Source organism: Fukomys damarensis, unplaced genomic scaffold, assembly GCF_012274545.1.
Source record: "Fukomys damarensis isolate Sample0158 unplaced genomic scaffold, DMR_v1.0_HiC HiC_scaffold_13, whole genome shotgun sequence".
In the NCBI taxonomy this organism is placed as follows: domain Eukaryota; kingdom Metazoa; phylum Chordata; class Mammalia; order Rodentia; family Bathyergidae; genus Fukomys; species Fukomys damarensis.
The window spans coordinates 35,058,664-35,077,052 of record NW_022900925.1 but is presented as its reverse complement, the minus strand read 5'-3'; the positions used below and the strand labels follow the sequence as shown (position 1 = coordinate 35,077,052).

The 18,389-nt window shown below is 50.4% G+C and overlaps 1 protein-coding gene across 1 annotated transcript in view; it reads right to left on the bottom strand.

Annotated features, from left to right (window-relative positions):
• The window catches only part of Skap1 (src kinase associated phosphoprotein 1), a 231,336-nt gene that overhangs the window by 5,190 nt on the left and 207,757 nt on the right, over positions 1–18,389 (bottom strand). Inside the window, exons 12-13 of the mRNA XM_010620111.2 lie at positions 15,679–15,726; positions 10,211–10,311 (exon numbers count right to left, since the gene is read on the bottom strand). Coding sequence (XP_010618413.1) covers positions 10,211–10,311; positions 15,679–15,726 — 149 coding nt within the window. The remainder of the gene's footprint in view (positions 1–10,210; positions 10,312–15,678; positions 15,727–18,389) is intronic.

The following is an 18,389-nucleotide window of genomic DNA, read 5'->3' as shown; positions in this document are numbered from 1 at the left end:
AAAAAAAAAAAAAAAAAAAAAAGGAGAAAAGTTATTCTGCTGTTGCCGTAAGGTTATTGAGGTTGTTCGGTGCAAAACAAGCTAGGATAGAGTAGAATCATTCTCCGAAGAATTATTTTTATTAATCTCGATTCTGTCCATTGGACACGGGAGGGGTGAACAGCGCCCTGCCCTCTCCTCCCTTCCTCTCGCACCTTGCAAGGGTGAGGTTGCTTGTTTGGGGTCGGGAGGCTTCTTTCTCTTTCACCTAGGCCACCAGGGTCCCAGCCCTGGTCTAACAAAGCCATCCTGTTCAGGACCAGGGTATACATTTAGTCCCTGGCCAACTCGCCCCCATCCGGAAATGACACTGTCTATATTTTTAATGTTTTGCTTTTTAAGTACGGATTTCTGCTGCCACCTTTGCCCCACTTGGTCGCACCGGATTCGATTTGGCTTTTTGGGGTTTCTGGGATGTAGGAGGTGGGAGCGGATTTTCAGAGCCGGGGTGGAGGGGGGAGCATAAGTCACTACTCAGGCCCTAGACACACGGAAGAGTGTTGCACATCACCAAGAAAATTAGGATTCCTTTTGCTTTGTGAATTAAATAAATGAATAATTTAATCCTCAAGATGGTGCCGGCGAGGGAAAGTTCAGCGCCCCAGTGGCGGAGCCCTGCAGCCGGTCGGTGTGTTACATCATCTGCAAGCATAGGCGTTTCCATGACAACAGCTTATAGCTTCATTTCCTGGATCCCTCTAGGGGGTGTCACAGCCAGATCCACCTGCTTTTCACCCTACCCTCGGTGGGGTCATGGTAAGGTCGCCAGAATAAATGAACGCCGGTACTAATGATCTGTTTACTGCTGTTTATGCTCCGAGTGTCAGGGGCAGGCACATTTAGAGAGCTCATTATGGTTGCAATTAGAATGCACCATCGCTAGATATTTAACTCCTTTTTCTTTTAAATTAGCATTTTAATAACATTCTTTGAGCAGAGAAGCAAAATGACCATTTTTCACGGACAAACTTCCAGCTGTAGGTGCAACTTTAATGGCAAAGTTGTGAAGGGAAAAGTGGAGGGGAGAAGGCCATTTTTACTTTTACTCTCCTCCTTACCAAAAGGATATTTTTATTTGCTTTCTAACACACTCAATTTCCTAAATTTGTTTTGAATCCAATTATTTTGGGTGGTTTGAAGTACTGCACTCTTGTTGGACGGAAATTAGCAGCGATTGAAATTAACTTTTTATGTGACCTGTGAAAGGGGCTAAAATAATTACAAGTGTGAGGGAGAAATCCTCTCTCCAAAAGACCCGGGCTGGAGGATCCGGTGTGTGATCTGATATCATTATTGGAAGATCTTTAGGGTACAGAAAAACAAGGTTTGTTTTGTTTTTTTTCCTCCTCTCTTTACAGAAGAGACTGTGACGATTCCTGCTTTATAATTCTGAGGATTATCTGATGGAGGTTAAGTGACAACAAAAACTTGTCACTACCGGGGAAATAAAGCATCAGAAAGAGTAAGAACCAGAGTGACCATCTAAAAATGGTCAGATCTTGGAAGATCAAAAGCAGGAGAGCTGAACAGGAAAGAAGACAGGACCCACTTGGAATAAGAAGGCATTGCTTTTCAGGGACCCAGCCACGCCTCTGCAAGGTGTTTACTGCGGCGGCTCTGTTTGTACAGTGAAAAATAACAATTTGAATGTTTCGATTATCTTTCCCCATCCGTTCCACTTTCATTATTTATTTCCTATAAATCGGGACCTTGCTGAATATAATTCTTCAGACAAAGAGGTGGATGGGACAGGCGATTCGAACGAGGAGATGAATGTGGGTGCGTGGAAGACACCGCGCGCTTAGGGGAAGGAGAGGCGCGGCGGGCGCGAATCCACGCAGCGGGGCAAGCACGCGTGGGAACCCAACGAGTGTTTGCACGCGGGGGATCGAGGTGCCGGGGAGATGATGTGGGAACAGGCACCGAGGGCCCCGAAAGGGCTTCTTCCTCCCCTCCTGGAATCCACGTCCAGTTCAGCCCTGAGATGTCCCAAGCTGGCTGGGGTTCCTGCCAGCCTGGCGACCCTTTCCATGACGACAGCCCAGGCAGGGACCTCACAGCCGGAAGTCTCGGGAGGTCAATAGTTGAAATGCAGGAGTTAGAAAGAGAGATCTTTATCCACAGCAAAACAGTTCCACTCCCCCTCCCCATATAGGAGGAAGAAAAAAAAAAGCCCAAAAAAACGAAAGACGCAGGGAGGGGTGCGGGGAAAAAAAGGGACTCTTTCTAAAAATGCAAGTTTCAAATGTTTATCCTTTTGCACCTTTGAAAAGGCCATTTCATAAATAAAATACGGATGCACAGACTATATGGTGATCACTACTCCAGGACAATCTTGATGCACTTCTGTTATTTTAATTAAATACTGCATTATGGTTTGTGACAACTACACAGCTATAGCGTAAATGAATTCAGAATTAAAGTGTTACTTAGGCATCCAGTAATTTTTGTTTCATTCCTTAGGTTTACAAAGCAAACAGCTATAAAATCAAGATGTTTACTCATTTACAGATGGAGTAGGATTGTTGATGCTGGGTTGATTTTTTTTTTTTTTTAATTCTTAATCCTCCAGCTCAAAAAGAAGAGCTCAGAATTTGGCTTCCAACACACTCAGCTTAGGAGCCAGATCACAAAGAAGAAAGAACACATCCACCCTCTTGACCGGAATGTGCAATGCTGAATATTAATTGCTGGTATTATGCTTATCTTTTCAGCCAGGCTGTGTCTCCTAACATTCATTCTGATGGGCTGCGCTCTTGCACTGCTGGGGTGACTCTCCTTTTTTTAAAAAAAAATTTTAACAGAAACCTAATAGATTTTACTTTATTAAAAAAGAAATGGCAAGTTTGGAATGCTCCATGGGAGTCTTTAACATCTGAAACTCTTCCCAATACCGAATCTACGTAGGAACTGAGAAACCACGCACTAAAAAAAATTTTTTTTCTATATTAGTCATATTCACGTTTCCTTAATGACACAGGATGTGATTTGATATAGTCAATTGGTTCGTTTAAATGCCACGCCTGTAAAACATCATGAGAAAAAGTTCAGAATCTCCTCATCTACCAGGTGTAGAATTTTCTCTCCATATTAAGATAATAGAGGCGTACTCGTATCTGGCATGGGTAAAGAGGAAAACATGTTAACGGTGAGTTTTCTGAAACCCTTGACTGTTATTTCTAGTCGGAGAACTAAGAGGGCCTTTTCATTAGTCTTACATACCACGCATCTGTGGTCACCTACAAATTCCAGCTTCCTGGATTCTAATGCCCCAAGAAATCCTAGAACCTCACAGAAATGACTGCCACCCATGTTTGCCACGAGGCCACGATCTGTTTCCATAGTTTTCCAGTTTCGTGGGCGAGCTACACCAGGATAATACTAAGAAACTCAAACAAGAAAAGAAAAAACCAAAAGGAACTGTGTGGCAGAAGGGCTTTGGCGGGGGGGAGGCTGGGTTTTCTTTCGAGAAAATAATTACACAGAAACAAAGCTTTCGTGACTCCTTTTAAATAGGGCATCTCACCGAAATGTCATCCAGCCTCTCTGGCAGATTAGTGAGGGGTTTATTACTAAATCTCTGTCTAATAAACGTGCGGCTGGCTCTGGGAAGCTGCTTGTTATAACACTGTCGGCGGCGAATGGAGAGCACGTCACAGCTAAAGACACAAATTTTCCCCGTAATATATTCGAATGGACACCTCTGAATCCAATACTACATGGGCACATCTAATAAATTCACAATATTTCAGTCTCAACAGCCTTCACCGGTTAGTTTTAAAGATTTATGTGGTAAAAAATTACTCAGTGATGAATATGGTTTATTCTGTACAGTATTGGAGGTATAAGGAATTAAACTACCGTCTTTAGGAGTGAATTTATTATTACCTCTGTCAAAAGACGAAGCCTTTAACAGCGTTTGTTATAAATTCACTGCAAAATAAATGGCTGGAATTTTTTTACCCTGGAGTTTGGAAAGCATCGTGTGATTCGGGGGATTAACCCGGCCCTGCCATGGCTGCTCTGGTTCTAGGTAAACATTTCTGTTGGGGCCTTGTAGTTAATTATCTGGTGCAGGGCTTTCCACCTGCCTGCAGTGTGTGCGCGCGCGTGTGTGCGCTGAAAATGAACGGTCCTGTCTAGGCCAACAGTTTAGGAAAAAGGAGATTGAAGAGGAACGTGCCACTGTGTTCTCCTCTTTAAAAATGGGGTTTCTCACACATGGCGCGGCCGAGGGGGTCGTTAGCAGGTCTGCACACCTCTTTCCCCTTTTGTCCTCTCTCCCATCGGACGTCCCCTCATTTATAAAAATTACCTGGAGGGGATGAGGCTGCCAGGGTTGGTTCTAGACGATTGGCTCCGTCGGGGGAAGGGCGGCCTCTCCCGGATCTGACCGGTGTGTGACCGCTGCCTCCCGCCTGACCCCGCACCCCCATCCGGGCTGAGCCGCTTGTTAACAAGAAGTGGGGTGGCGGGCGCGCCCCTCTCCCGGGCCGTCATAAATAGGGGGCAGCCACTCCCGCCGGGGAGGTCAGGGCTGAATGAGCCGCTCCGACCGCACCGACCCATCGAGGGGGCCCCCGCCGCGGGCGCCCCACTCCCTTCGCCCGCACCCCGCCCATCCCCCAGCCGCCGCGCCTGATCGACCCCGAACGGACACTAGATGTCACCAGACACCACCTCCTTTCTCCTTTCCCTCGGCCCCGAATTCAAGAAAGGAAAGCACTTGCAGCGAAAGCAGATGAAGAGCAACGAACTGCTCTGCTTCCACCAGGGCTGTGGGCGCGATCAGGGGAGGAGATCTGCTACCTCGGGCAGCTCTCTCCGGGCCAGGACGGGCCCTTGCAGGGGCAGGTGGGGAAAGACCCCATCCTAACGTCAGGCTGCTGGCTTCACGGAGAGGCCGGGCTGGGCCGGCTGCTGCCTTTGGGGCGGCGTCCGATCTTAGTCTAAGCAGCTCCGGCCCAGGTGCCAAAGTGGGTCCGGCCTTGTACCTGTGAGGCCCGTGTTCCCTGGGGAGCTGGACCTTGTTTAGGCTCCTGGTTTCCATCATCCGAGAAGACCCCGCACTTGTTGCTCTGGGGCCGGTTTCCATGGAGACGCAGCACTGGGAGAGTCTGGAGCACCAAAACCCAAGCCCAGGTGATACAGCCTCCTGCCTCAGTTTACCTTACACTCAGGGAGGGTCCCCATTTCCTTTGTAGTCCATGAAGAAAGAGCTTCTCCCCCTCCTCTCTCTGGTTTTTTGAGGCAGTCTCTCTCTGGGGTTCAGGCTGACTTCAAACTCAGGGATCCTCCTGCCTCAGCCTCCTTAGTGCTGGGATTACAGGTGTGCACCACCGTGCCCAGCTTGCACCTTTACTATTTAGAAGGAATGTTCCCTGGGAAGTCAGGGTCGTGTCTGTGAAAGCTGAGACCTGTGATCTATTTGTGCCCCAAACAGAAGCTTTGGCCTCTCTTCCTCCCCTGTATAACCAGTGACCACAGAGGTGCTTGTCCACCCCGGGGCCTGAGGTCCTCCCATCAGAGGAATCAAGCTAGGGCCCAGCACTCCTTCGAGGAGGAAGATTCAGCCCCTGGCCTGCCGTGCCCGGTGGCCGGCTAAATGGCTTTTCCAAGCACACCTGTTGTCGCGCCCCGGCCTCTACCCGCGGTCGAGGTTTGGGATGAGACAGGATGGAGCGGCAGCCGGCCGGCCTGTGTCTCGGAGGCAGCAGATGGGTTTTTATATTAGCTCCTATTTCACGTTCAGGCGGAGCGACCGCCACACTGAAACCACAGCCTCTGTGCTGCCGAATTTGCTTCCGTGAGATTAATTCTGGGAAATTAATTGAGACAAGATTGAGAAAGAAATTAAAACGCAGCTGAGTGAACAGGCCTTCTGAACACCTCTCTCCCGCTCCCTTCCAACCTGAGCGCGGTGGCGGTCGCGGTGTTGTCGTCGTCGGAAGTCATTATGGGACGGGGACCCTTGGGAGCCATTGGTTACGTCTGAGGACGCCCCCCGCCTGCCACGGCAATCTGCAGCTGCTGAAGGGCACCCGGCACCCCGCTGTGGCCCGAGCTGTGTCCCAGCTCTGTTTCCGGGAGGAAGGGAGACTCGGTCCCTGACCAGAGAGAGCTGTTTGGAAATATCTGGGCCCCAGAGGGACATGGGAACGTCCGCTGGACGATTGGCTCTGCTTCCTTATTAAAATCTCCCTTTCATATATTTTAAGACCCTGCTGACTGTGCTCTGGGTTACAGTTTCACAGGCTGATGGCTCCAGTCTGTCCTGGGAGAGACGTTTGGCGACTCTCGGACATCAGGATGAAGTGGCTCAGAACAGGAAAAGCACGGTTGCTGGGCATGGTGACACATGCCTATAATCCTAGCACTTGGGAGGCTGAGGCAGGAGGATCCCTGAGAGTTCAAGGTGAGCTTGGGCTACCTAGTGAGTTCAAGGCCAGCCTTAACTACAAAGTGAGACTCACATAAGAGCCTCTGTGCCGTAGGATATCTCTTTCTCCTGGGTTCCAGGCACTTCTTTCTACAAATTGTCTCGTGGAAGTATCATAGCAACTGTTTGGATAGAAATACTACTGGTGAGGAAATTGAGGATTAGCAAGTTAAGTCACTTTTCTAAGTCACGTCAGTAACTCTGGGGTCACCTGCACTCTCTGAGGACAGGTCAGGTAATGAGCCTTTGGATAAAGGGGGTATATCGCTCCTGCCCAGTCTAAGCCAACCATTTTCTCTGGAGAGCTTGTTTTATTTTTATTTTTTAGAAAAGGGATAAATGTCTCTTTCTGGGATCATCCCAAAGGCCAGACTCAAAGATTTCCGTGAGGTTTGTCCTAGGATCCCAGGATTCAAGGCTGGATTCTTCCTGGGTGTCTATTAAAAAACAGCAGAACGGCCAGGCGTGGTGGCGCACGCCTGTCATCCCAGCACTCGGGAGGCTGAGGCAGGAGGATCGCTGTGAGTTCGAGAGCAGCCTGGGCTCCATAGTGAGTTCCAGGTCAGTCTCACTACATAGTGAGACCCTGTCTCAAAAAAACAAAAACAAAACAAAACAAAAAAGAAACAGCAGAGTTTGTACAGTGCCACGCAGCAGTTTTCCCAGCCACTCTAGAGGCTGAGGCAGGAAGATCACAAGTTCAAGGCCAGTCTCAGCAACTTAGTGAGATTCAAAATAAAATACAAAGAGGGCCGGGGATGCAGCTGAGTGGTAGAGGACCTGCTTAGGCTGCTCAAGGCCCTGAGTTCAGTTCCCAAGAACAACAAACAAACAAGCCCCTAAAACTGCTAGGAACAGCAGGGACCCAGGCCCCAAAGCTGACTGTCATCTTCCCCTACCCCTTGTCCTATTTTCTATCCAAGGGTCTTTAATCCTCCGGCCCAGCTTCCTCTTCGCAATATTTCTTTTATCAGACAAAGAGAAAGAGGTAACCACAGGTGTCTATGAGAACTAAAGACAAAAGGATTTTTATTTCATATGTATTTTGAATTTTGGCGGGGAGTACTGGAGATTGAACTCGGGACCTTGTGCTTACCAGGCAGGCACGGGTGCCACTGAGCTACTCCCGGCCCTTATTTTTAATTTCCTTTTTCTTTTTTGACACAGGATCTCACTACGTAGCCCAGGTTGGCTTTGAACTCACAGCAATCCTCCTGCCTCAGCCTCCCAAGTGCTGGGATCACAGGTGTGCACCTCCGTGCCCAGTGGTGAAGATGCATTTCTGGAGCTCTCTGGCGGTTTCGCAGTATCCGGCCGCCGTGGTTAGATTGGGGATGCTGGAGATGCAAGGAGCCTTTCTGGGAAAGAGATCAACTCGCGGCCAGGCGAGCCACACGACTCCAGGAGGGGACTTTCCAGGTCCTTGTGTGGCCAGCCTTTCCCGATGGACTACGGCTCTGCTGGCTAGTGAGAAAACCGAGCTTTGCAGACCGTCTGTTTGTCGTCCTGGTATGGCAGACGGGAAGTGGCCAGGACCACTGAGTGATGGGTTTAGGACACACAGATAATTCCAGAGCCAGATGGCCAGGTTTCCGAAGAGCCGGCTGGCTGCGGATGGTTAGCAGGATCTCCTCCTTGGTCTGCTTGAACTGATTCATGCAGGCCTCTGAGGCAAGTGAATGGACGGGGTGGTCAGGAAGCCCCCTTCACGTTCTGCGACTCTTCCTGACCGAGTCAGGTAACAGAATCAAGGTGAATCCAATCCAAGATTTCCCCAAGCCAAAGTTCACCGGGATGGAGCTTTGCAAGGCAAAGTTCCACTGAACGCCTAGCTTCTGTTTTTCTTTTTCGATAGGCAGGGATTAGCAACGTGGATCCAGGGGAAGCTGGAATCGCCTCTGGGAGGAAGAAACGGAGCTGGAGGTACACACTTGTGATCCCAGCACTCTGGAGGCTGAGGCAGGAGGATCGCTGTGAGTTCGAGACCAGTCTGGGCTACATAGTGAGTTCCAGGCCACCAGTCTGAGCTACACAGTGAGGCCCTGTCTCAAACACACACACCCAAAACACAAGAAATGCAGTAGTACAATGGTAAGTCATGAAAATGGACTCAGAACCTTCTAGAAGGATGAAGAAAGAAGCTGACAGAACCAGGGCCGCAAGTTTGCTTTGGATGGAATGAAACTCTGCTGGATTATCTTTTAGTAACGAAAGAGAAGAGGTTAGGTCTAAAAAAACACACAGGTGGGGTTGGTTCCCTTCATGTTCTCCGAGTTCTTAAAAATGCAGCCACTGAGGCCCACAGCCCCTTCCAGCTGGAGCAGAGGGACCCCCAGCGAGAATCCATTAACAAAGGCGGAAGACGAGCGAAACAAACAAAATGATCATGACAGAGAGCGGGTGAGGCCGGCAGACAGCCTGGCTCCGCTCCCCTGCCTGCTGCAGGCGCCTCCAGACAATGTAAACAGTTAATTTGTTCACCTGCCGGCTCCAGGCAAACACAGGCCCGGTCACACCTGAGCGGATAACTCGATTACCCCGAATGCCAGCGCGGTAATGCACACAAATTCGACGCGAGAGACCCACCGGGCCGGTGTCCATTCCCGATGTGTGCTTGGGGTCCTGGGGCCGCAGCACCGAGTTAAGGAATCGATCCAGGGGAATCGGGGGACGATGAGGGTTTTCCTGTGCGCCCCCCTCGGAGGGCTAGGGCCTCCCTTACGGATCCACCGGGTCCACGGGAAGGCGGTTCGGGTCAGACCTGCTCGGCTCCCCAAGGAGCTAACGGTATATTTCAAACCCAGACTCTTGAGCTAGTCCCGACATTCAAAGAATATAAACCGTAAATGATGGGTTAGTAATACAATGGGTTTTCAATTTTCCTTTACGGAATTCACATAGTCAGCAATTAAAGAGCAAACGGTGCCTATTTGAAAATACGTTTGTAGATATTGATTGGCTGCAGAGAGAGCGAGGCCTTTTAAATAAATTCTTGGAGGAGCGGAACCTGTTATCTCGGCCCGCTGATGGGCTCTTCGAGGTTTTCTTAACAGGAGGAGTCTGGCATCTTCTTCATACCAAAGAAGGATTGGAAATCATCCTTTTTCCCTCCCCTAGTATTGGGGATTCACCCCAGGCCCTTTGCATTAAAAAAAAAAAGGGCTGTGAATTTAGCATACGGTCCCCAGTACCAAAAAACCCCCCAAAACCTGACCATTTCTGATCAACAATCAGCGAGCTAGCCTGCTGGGCCTGGGGTTAGCTTCTGATTGAGAAAGAGGATAATGTTAGGGGGGTGGATTCACCAGCCTAGCACTCTCTGCACTCAAACCAACTGCGCCCGACTCCTCCTCCCTGGGGTAATTACACTACAGTCTCATCTGTCTAGAAAAGGAATCAGGCAGCTTACCCAGCCAGAGTAACACAGGCTAATGCTGGCTTTGGTGACTAGCTCTTTGAGGGTGACGAAACCAGCCAGGCGTGGTGGTGCACACCTGTCATCCCAGCACTCTGGGAGGCTGAGGCAGGAGGATTGCCAAGTTCAAGGCCAGTCTGGGCAATTTAGTGACTTTGTGAGACCATGTTTTTTTTTATTATTTTTTTAAAGTTGGGCTGAGGGGAGAGACACAGCTCAGTGTGAAGGCGCCAGGTTCAATCCCAGTACAAAAGAGAGAAAAATAAGTGGAAAAAGAAATCGACTTTGGGTCCAAGCCGCACACTACACATGCTTACCTTGCTCAGAATGTGGATGAGGTCGCCGCGCTGAAAAGACAGTTCATCCGGCTGGTCACCGGGGCAATCCCACAGGCCCTGGTAATAACTGGCGTAATCCACTGGTCAGAGAAGAGGAACAGAGTTAAAAGGTCTCAGTCTTTCCTAAAGAGCCACAATTGTGGCCGCAAATGGAAAGTGGCGGGGGTCGGACACGGCCCCCGGAGGCCTAAGATGAGGGGGGCAGCTGAGATGCGAGCAAAGGGTTCTGGGAGAGGAAGATCATTAACTAACATTAAATATTTACAGAGCACCCCTAGTAGGATGCTGCTGAGCAACCCAGTAACATATTTATCTATTAATAAAAGAATATCAGGCTGGTGATTTTTCAGTGGGCTTGTAAATACGCCGCACAAAGAGCTTTTCTGCCAGACTTTCCTGATCCGGTGTCTGCCGGTCTGAGGGGCTCTGCTCGGAGCTCCCAGGGGCGCAGGCTAAGCCCCCTCACCCCGCACCTGCGTAGGGGCGATGCTTCATCCGGGCTCTTCCCGCCCACGTCCCACGCGAGCCCTGCACGCCCACCCCGGCTCTAGGCGGAGCAGTGGGAGGGGGTCCCATCCATCACGCGTGGATCTGGGGGGCTGGGCCCTCTGCCAGATCTGGCTGTGTCTGCGAGATTTATGCGCCAGCCCCGGGGGTGGGGTGGTGGGGACAGAAAGCGAACTGATCTGCATTAAAAATGAAAGCAGCAGAGACGCACCGAGCTTTGGAAGCCCTGGAGAGGTTTACTGGGCTCCTCAGCAAGCGTGGATGGCCAAGGACAGCCATCGATTCCTCCTAGCGAAGGGCTTGTATCGATCCCCGCTACCCGGAAAGGTGAAACACCAGAGACCAAGTGGCCCGAGGCCTGGAGGTCTGAATGGCAAGAGAGCCACGTGTTTGCTGGGCCCAGACTGTGTTCCCTGGGATGCCCCGGAACCGTGCTGCGAACCGGTGCTTCCGCCAACCCCCATTTTCCCTTGACTTGTTTGGTCCCTCCAGGGAGCAGGTTCACTTTCCCCCCTACTTGTTCCTAACTTACGAGCAATTCAAACAATAAAGGCTCAGGGCAACAAGTCCCTGTATGTCTCTGGAAAAGAACTTTAGTAGGAGTCTCTAATACAACAAAGAAACAAGCTGGGCGTGGTGGTGGCACACAGCTGTCATCCCAGCACCCCGGAGGCTGAGGCAGGAGGATCGCTTTGAATTTGAGGCCAGCCTGGGCCACCTAGCTCAAAGCCAGTCTGGATTACATGGAGAGACTCATCTCACTCCCCGCGAAGCAAAATCAAACCAAAGCAAAACAACCCGGGAGAGAGAACTACTGGACTAAGACTGGCATTGCAAAGGAGTAAAAATGTCACACAGAAACCTGGGCATGTTTTCCTTGAACAGGAAAGTGTTTGTGTGAGCAGCAGACAATAGAGGGCAGCAAACAAAATAACTGCAGTGGAAACATTCTGCCAGAGTTAAGAATTCGTCGGGAGGAAAAACAGGCTGAGAGAAAAACGCCAACTATTGAAAAGACAAAGCATCTCTTTTGGGGGCTATCGGTGCACGAAACAACGGAGATACACAAGTCCCTGAAAAGTGAAGCTAGTTTTCTCCGAGGGTACATTGTGCATTTTTGGTTGTAACTGGTTGATGTTGCTCCCTGCTTTTGACTAAATTTAGGAACGAGACGTAAATTGACATCGATATTCTTCGTGGGTTCATATACAGGAGGGAAAATCATTTCCATGAGAATAGATTTTTAAGACTTCACTTGGTATTTCTGAGTGGTAAGAAGGCAGGATTCTGGAGGCTAAGCCCTGAACTCACTATGTAGCCCAGGCTGGCTTCCAACATGTGGCAATCCTCCTGCCTCAGCCTCCCAGTGCTGGGATGACAGGCGTCCGCCACCTCGCCTGGCTTCACTGAGGAGCAATTCTTTACCTGGCTAAGGTTAGACTCTGTATCAGATCCCAGTTTAATGTGCGTGACCGGCGTTTTCGTGCATGTGTGCCTACAACTTCACTAATTCACCCCTTGACATCCAAACCAAACGCACCGTCCCTAGGTCACACGGTGCACAGGCACCGTGAGACAGTTCCAGGAATCTCCTTTCTGATTACCGCGGCTGCTGCGTGCAGTAAGGACTCGAACACCGTCCGAGGGGCTGGGGAAGGCTTCTGGGAACCTTCAGCTTTAGTTAAGAAATGTGTCCTGCCGAGCGTCTCTTGGAGGCCCGGAGATGAGGTGGAGGGAGGGAGGGAGGGCTTCGGTCCCAAAGAGTTTGAGCGAGAGTTTGAGAGTTCTCAAGTTTGCATGGTGAGTTCAGCCTTGTCCTAAAGTTATCTGGCCTACAGACAGTCACTGCACATGGACTCTGATTTACATTTATCATTATCTTGATTTATTTACTTTCTCTCTCTCTCTCTCTCTCTCTCTCTCTCTTTTGGTATCAGGGATCGAATGCAGGCCCTTGTGCTTGGAAGGCAGGTGGTGAAACCACCGAGCTAAATCCCCAGCCCTACTTTTCTCTTTTTGAGACAAGGTTTCCCTACATAGCCCAGGCTGGCCTGGAACGTGCAGGGATCCTCCTGCTTCAGCCTCCTGAGTGCTGGGATGACAGCTCTGTGCCACCACCACGCCCGGCTTGGACTTTGTTTTCTTTAGCGACGAGAGGAATCAGGAGCTAAAGAGCGAGGCTTACTCTGTGGGTTGGATTTGGGACCTTCTCAGTGTACACTGCTCTGGCAGCAGCCTGAGACCAGGATGGCGCGGTCGTCTGACCATTTAATTAATTCTAAACATCCTCATTCTCATTTCGAGGACATTATTCCATCTAATTATTTTTTTCCAGCCTGTCCATTTGGAATGAAAAACAAAAGAATAAAGCTTAATGCCAGTATTTCTCAATGTCTCTCCAAAAAACGTCGTCACTCTGCACTAAATAAAGCCTGGTAATTCAAAAGCAAAGCACTAATATATTCAGCATAAAACAGACAGAGAACCTAGAGCCTTAATGACACCACTAATAACTAAAACAGTTATAACAATTAACAGCAATTACAGTGCTACAGAAGCTAATGAGATGGTCGCTGCTTTTAAATTGCTAGCCCAGCTGAGAAGGGATTTTTCTGGAGAAAAAAAAAAGGTGCTGGGCGCGGTCTTATTTTCTTTATCCCTTGTCGGGGAAGTACAGCTTCAAGCAAACAAAATGTCACAGGAAAGGACAGCAGACAGGTTGGGAAACGTAGCGCTTTTTTGCTTTCGCAGGTATCTATCGCAAAGCATTTTTCGTGCCGTGCCAAGTTCTTTGAAATCAGCGGTAGTTGTTTCTTTTATAATGGAGGCCAGGCTGGTGTTATTGTATATTCTTTTGTTTTCTGTTTTTTGATTTTTGGTGGTTTTGTTTTTTTTTTTTTTTTTTTGAGACCTGGTCTCCCTGTATAGCCCAGGCTGGCCTTGAACTCACAGTGATCCTCCTGCCTCAGCCTCCCGAGTGCCGGGATGGCAGGTGTACGCCACCACATCCGGCCCGGGCATCACCTTTTCCTGAGAAGGAAGCAAGATAAGCTCTCAGGACCTTAGTATTAGGCTGTTGGGCTGATAGGTTGAAAATGAGAGAAAATAGGAGGTGTTGAAGAATTGCTCATTAAAATAACCCTGTTACTAACAGTCAGGCTGTAACCGAGCTCTTTAGGGACTGAACAATCAATACTACAAGGCTGTGATAGATTTTCGAGGTAACAGAATAAAATAAAAGAACTTGCCCTGCACAGGGTCATTAACACTTGATAAGGGTAAACCGAATTCCTTTCCCTCCCTGATAAGATCTAGCCAGCATTAAACATGGCAGCAGGTCCACGCGGAAACCATCTAAGGAACGGGGTCCACGAGAGGCTGCGAGAAAGTACCTGGGTTTTAACGGTGACCCTGCTGGCCACAGGATCTTCGCTTACATTTTCTCTTTCCTCCGAGACATTAGCCTCGGAGAAGAACTCAATGAAGAACTCGTGTAGCTTGTCTAAGACCTAAGAATCACACCATCCCACAACTCCCTGCCTTGGAGACAGGGTCTTCACTAGGTGGCTCAAGCGGACTTTGAACTCATGGGATCCTCCTGCCTCAGCCTCCCGAGTGCTGGCATCACGGGCGTGCGCCACCCTGCTTGGCTTTAGTCTTTCAAAAGCCTTCATGGGGCTGCCTGCCTTCCCCCTTCTCCCAGAACTCTGTATTTTACCGTCGTAGAATTAAGTGATGACGTTTGGAAGGACGTATTTGTTGCCATTTCTATAGCTCTTCTGGTAGAAAGGCACCATATAAATTCAATAAATAAATAAGTAAACAAATAATAAAAATTGCTGCCTCGAATTCTGCAGACAGAGCGAAAAAGTCCTCCTGTTTTTTAATCACAAAGTCACCAATCATCATAATGGGTGGGAATATAAACCTCGGAAACATATTTAGAGCTCGCTGTACTTGAACAACACCTATTTCGGAGGCAGGAAGCAGGAGAACAAAAGGGCTTCCTTTTTCTTTTCCTTTTAAAAATCCTATTTGAATTATACCTGTTAGAACAATTAAGAAATAAAAAAATGTTTCTCGCCTCCCAGATGAAAAACTTAGAGCAAGGTGGAAGGAGGGAATGAAATGAGGTGGGAGACAAGCTGAATTTTTTCTTGAGACGGGGTCTCTCTGTGTAGGCCAGACTGGCCTCCTACTTTTGGCAATCCTCCTGCCTCAGCCTCCCGAGTGCGGGGATGACAGGCGTGCGGCACCGCGCCCGGACTCCTTGCCTGTGACTTCTTACTTGACCTCTGACCTCTCTCTCTCTCCCTTAGAAGAAGCTGGACCCTTACGTCTACCTCAGGCCTGACTTGGGCTCTGCTGCGAGGAAGGACGCATCCTCCGCAGCCCCGGTAACCACAGCACCCCTGACCCAGGAGGGAGGATCAGGTCCTTGGCCTGCTAAGGAGGCTCCGGGGGCCGCCGCCTGGGGAGGGCCCGGCCCTGACAGTCCGAGATGGGAAGATGTAATTCCGTGTTCAACGGAACCGATACGTATCCATTTCCAAATGTGCCCGGGGTCGGACCAGGCCACCCGAAGTGGGCTCTGCCACGCAGTCCTACCCTTCGCCCCGCTCACCCTCCAGGGCTGACGCGTTTCCGTTCCCCCTGCACACGCACAGAGGAGAGGTTCCCGTTCGTCCCCGTCCCCGGGATGACGCCGTTCTATTTTCACTGCACTGACACAAGAGGTACGGACAGGGGAAGATAAATACCTGCTTGCGCTTTCCCAGACTCTCCAGGATACATCGGCAGTGCTCCGGGAGCCGCGTCACAGGGAGCAGTGAACGGTGCGGCCCTCTGGTCACTCATCTGGGGCCCTCCGGGCTGCCCGCCCCGGCCTAGTCTAAGCCGGGATGTCCCACCCCGCGCTGGGCACCCAGGTGCTCTCCTACCTCCTCTCCGCTGAGTCCCACGCTCCTCCGCCGGGTCAAGCTCTTCATCTGAAGGGACAGAGCATCAGCATTAGCAATCTCTCTCCTTCAAGGAAATTTCAGATAGTGTTTTGTTGTCGGTGTTGTTTCGTTTTAACCAGCTCTGGTCCTCAACGGGGCCCCTCTTCGCTTTCAGTTTCTTTTCTGTTTTTTTGAGACAGAGTCTCATTATACAGTCCAGGCTGGTCTTGCATTCACTATGTAGCCCAGGCTGCCCTTGAACTTGTGGCGATCCTCCTGCCTCAGCCTCCCAAGGGCTGAGAGTGACAGGGATGCACTACCATGCTCAGCTCTTTTCATTCTCTTACAAACATTTTGAAGTGTTCACTACACGCAAAGTACACTTTAGGAATTGGGGACAAGCCACAGACAAGGCTCTCAGGGTCCCGTCTCTTGTGAAGCCTCTGATCCCATGGACTATTGAAGTGCTTCTCCTTAGAATCCGAATCTTTTCCTTCAACCCATCTCTCCTTCCTTTCTGGAATTCTCCACCACATTTACTGTCTCCAGGCAGGCGTCTCTCTGGTTGGAGGAATGGGGAATGACAGCGCGGGGTGTGATGGAGGCAGGTCCCTCACCCCTCAGCAATTAGCTGGTCTTTGTTGGACTGTGGTGGAAGCCGGTCGTGTACCTAACTTTATGCCCCTGTACCTGGGGCTTTGCCTCGCTCTGCAGTCGGAGCTCCTGAGGGCACTTGGAATGGGCTTTTAATTAATTGCTAAGAGGCCAAATAGGTTCTGAGAGCTGGGCATGGTGACGCACGCCTGTCATCCCAGCACTCGGGAGGCTGGGGCAGGAGGATCGCTGTGAGTTCGAGACCAGCCTGGGCTACATAGCGAGTTCCAGGTCAGTCTCAACTACATAGTGAGACCCTGTCTCAAAAAACAAACCAACAACCAACAACAACAAAAAAAACCCAAAACAAAACCAAACCAAATAGGTTCGGAGGCGGTGCTGGTGTCTAACTCCAGGTGAGGTTTTGTGTGGCCCAAGTCAAGAGCTCTGCCTGTTTCCTGCTGGCTGCACCCTGCTCAGCGCAGCAGGGAGTGGGCTTTTAGGGAAGGGCCAGGGACCAGAGTCACATTACACACGGGGCCAGGTGAGCAAAAATGTACTCACGGTGCTTTCCACCAGCACCTCCTCTTCTCTCTCTTACACACACACACACACACACGCACACACACACGCACACGCACGCACGCACACATGTTCTGTCTGTGGATGGGGCACAGGACGCAATGTTTTAAGGGCTGAATACTGAGATTCCGATTCCTGACTGAATTTCCGGTCCCTTCTCTTTCTGGGTCTCATAGTACGGGCTTGTCTTGGTTCCCCGTGGGGATGTCACCAAACGGAACCTTTGGGAAGAAGGCCAGGGACATCCTCCCCTCTATTTTTCAGACAGGTCTCACGGCGCAGGCCAGGGTGGCCTAGAACGCATGGTGATCTTCCTGCCTCAGCCTCCGGAGTGCATCACCACGCCCGCCCCGGCTTGACCAGACGGCTCTGAGCTCCGCCTCCAGGGCTCCCCGAGCCACCCTGAGAAACTGGGAGATAACGGCGGGGTGAAAGAGCGGATCTACATCCCATTAAACGCGGTTGTCTGTGTGCTGTCCTCCCGGTACTCGGAGGCTTCCTTCCTCTCCTTCTGGACGCGGGACTCACTGTGTGGGTGGAAGACATTAGGGCCAGAGCCGGGTGTTCTGCTGGGGACACCGGCCGCCCCGGCCCGGAGCAGCTCTTTTGCTGACGCCGAGCTACTCCGTCTCGAAGCGCTTCCGCGGAGAGGCTGTCTCTGCCCCCGCTGCCCGCCCAGCTGCCTCTTCCTCCCAATTCTAATCAATGTAAATTGGGTCAGATCTCCGCTGTGAATTACAAATTGGATCCGAAGTTGGAGGGTCGCCATCCCTGCTGCTCCGCCTCCTTCCCCGCCATTAGCTGGGACTCTACACCCGAGATCTTTTCTAAATAAATCAGACTTTATTGTAAAACTCGCCCACGGACGAGACGCAACCTCATTAGCATTGATTTTAAAATAAATTATTGAAAGTGGCCGGGCTGCTCTTTGCATTTGTAAAAACGGAGAATGTAAATGTATCTGCCATGATAAAAATGAAAACGAAAACTCGATTCCTTGATCCTTTCAGGCGACAGCACTTAATCTCGTCGTGGTACCAAAATGGAAAAATTACAAATGTGTTCTGTGCAGTTCAATTCTAGCCCAGATGCACTGATTTCCGTGGTGCCTCTGCGGTCACCTAGTAAGCAGGAGAAGCACCGGCCACGGGGCCTGCATGTCACACGCCGCTATGGCTAGGTTTTGGGGTCCACGTCCTTTCTTTCCCCTGCTGTCCTTCCTGTGAGACAGGAAGTGTGGCTCTGGGGCCTTGGAAATCCAGAGCAGGACACTGTCACGTGTGACCAGGAGCACCTTCTGCAGCAGGGTGCAAGGACACAGGCCTGGGTTCCTTTTGGACTCCAAAGAGAGAAGTGAACAACTGATCTCTGACCCTTCTCAGAAACCAAACTAAGCCGGGCGTGGTGGCACACGCCTGTAATCCCAGCACTCAGGAGGCTGAGGCAGGAGGATGGCTGTGAGTTCAAGACCAGCCTGGGCTGCATAGTGAGTTCCAGGTCAGTCTCAACTACATAGTTGAGACCCTGTCTCAAAA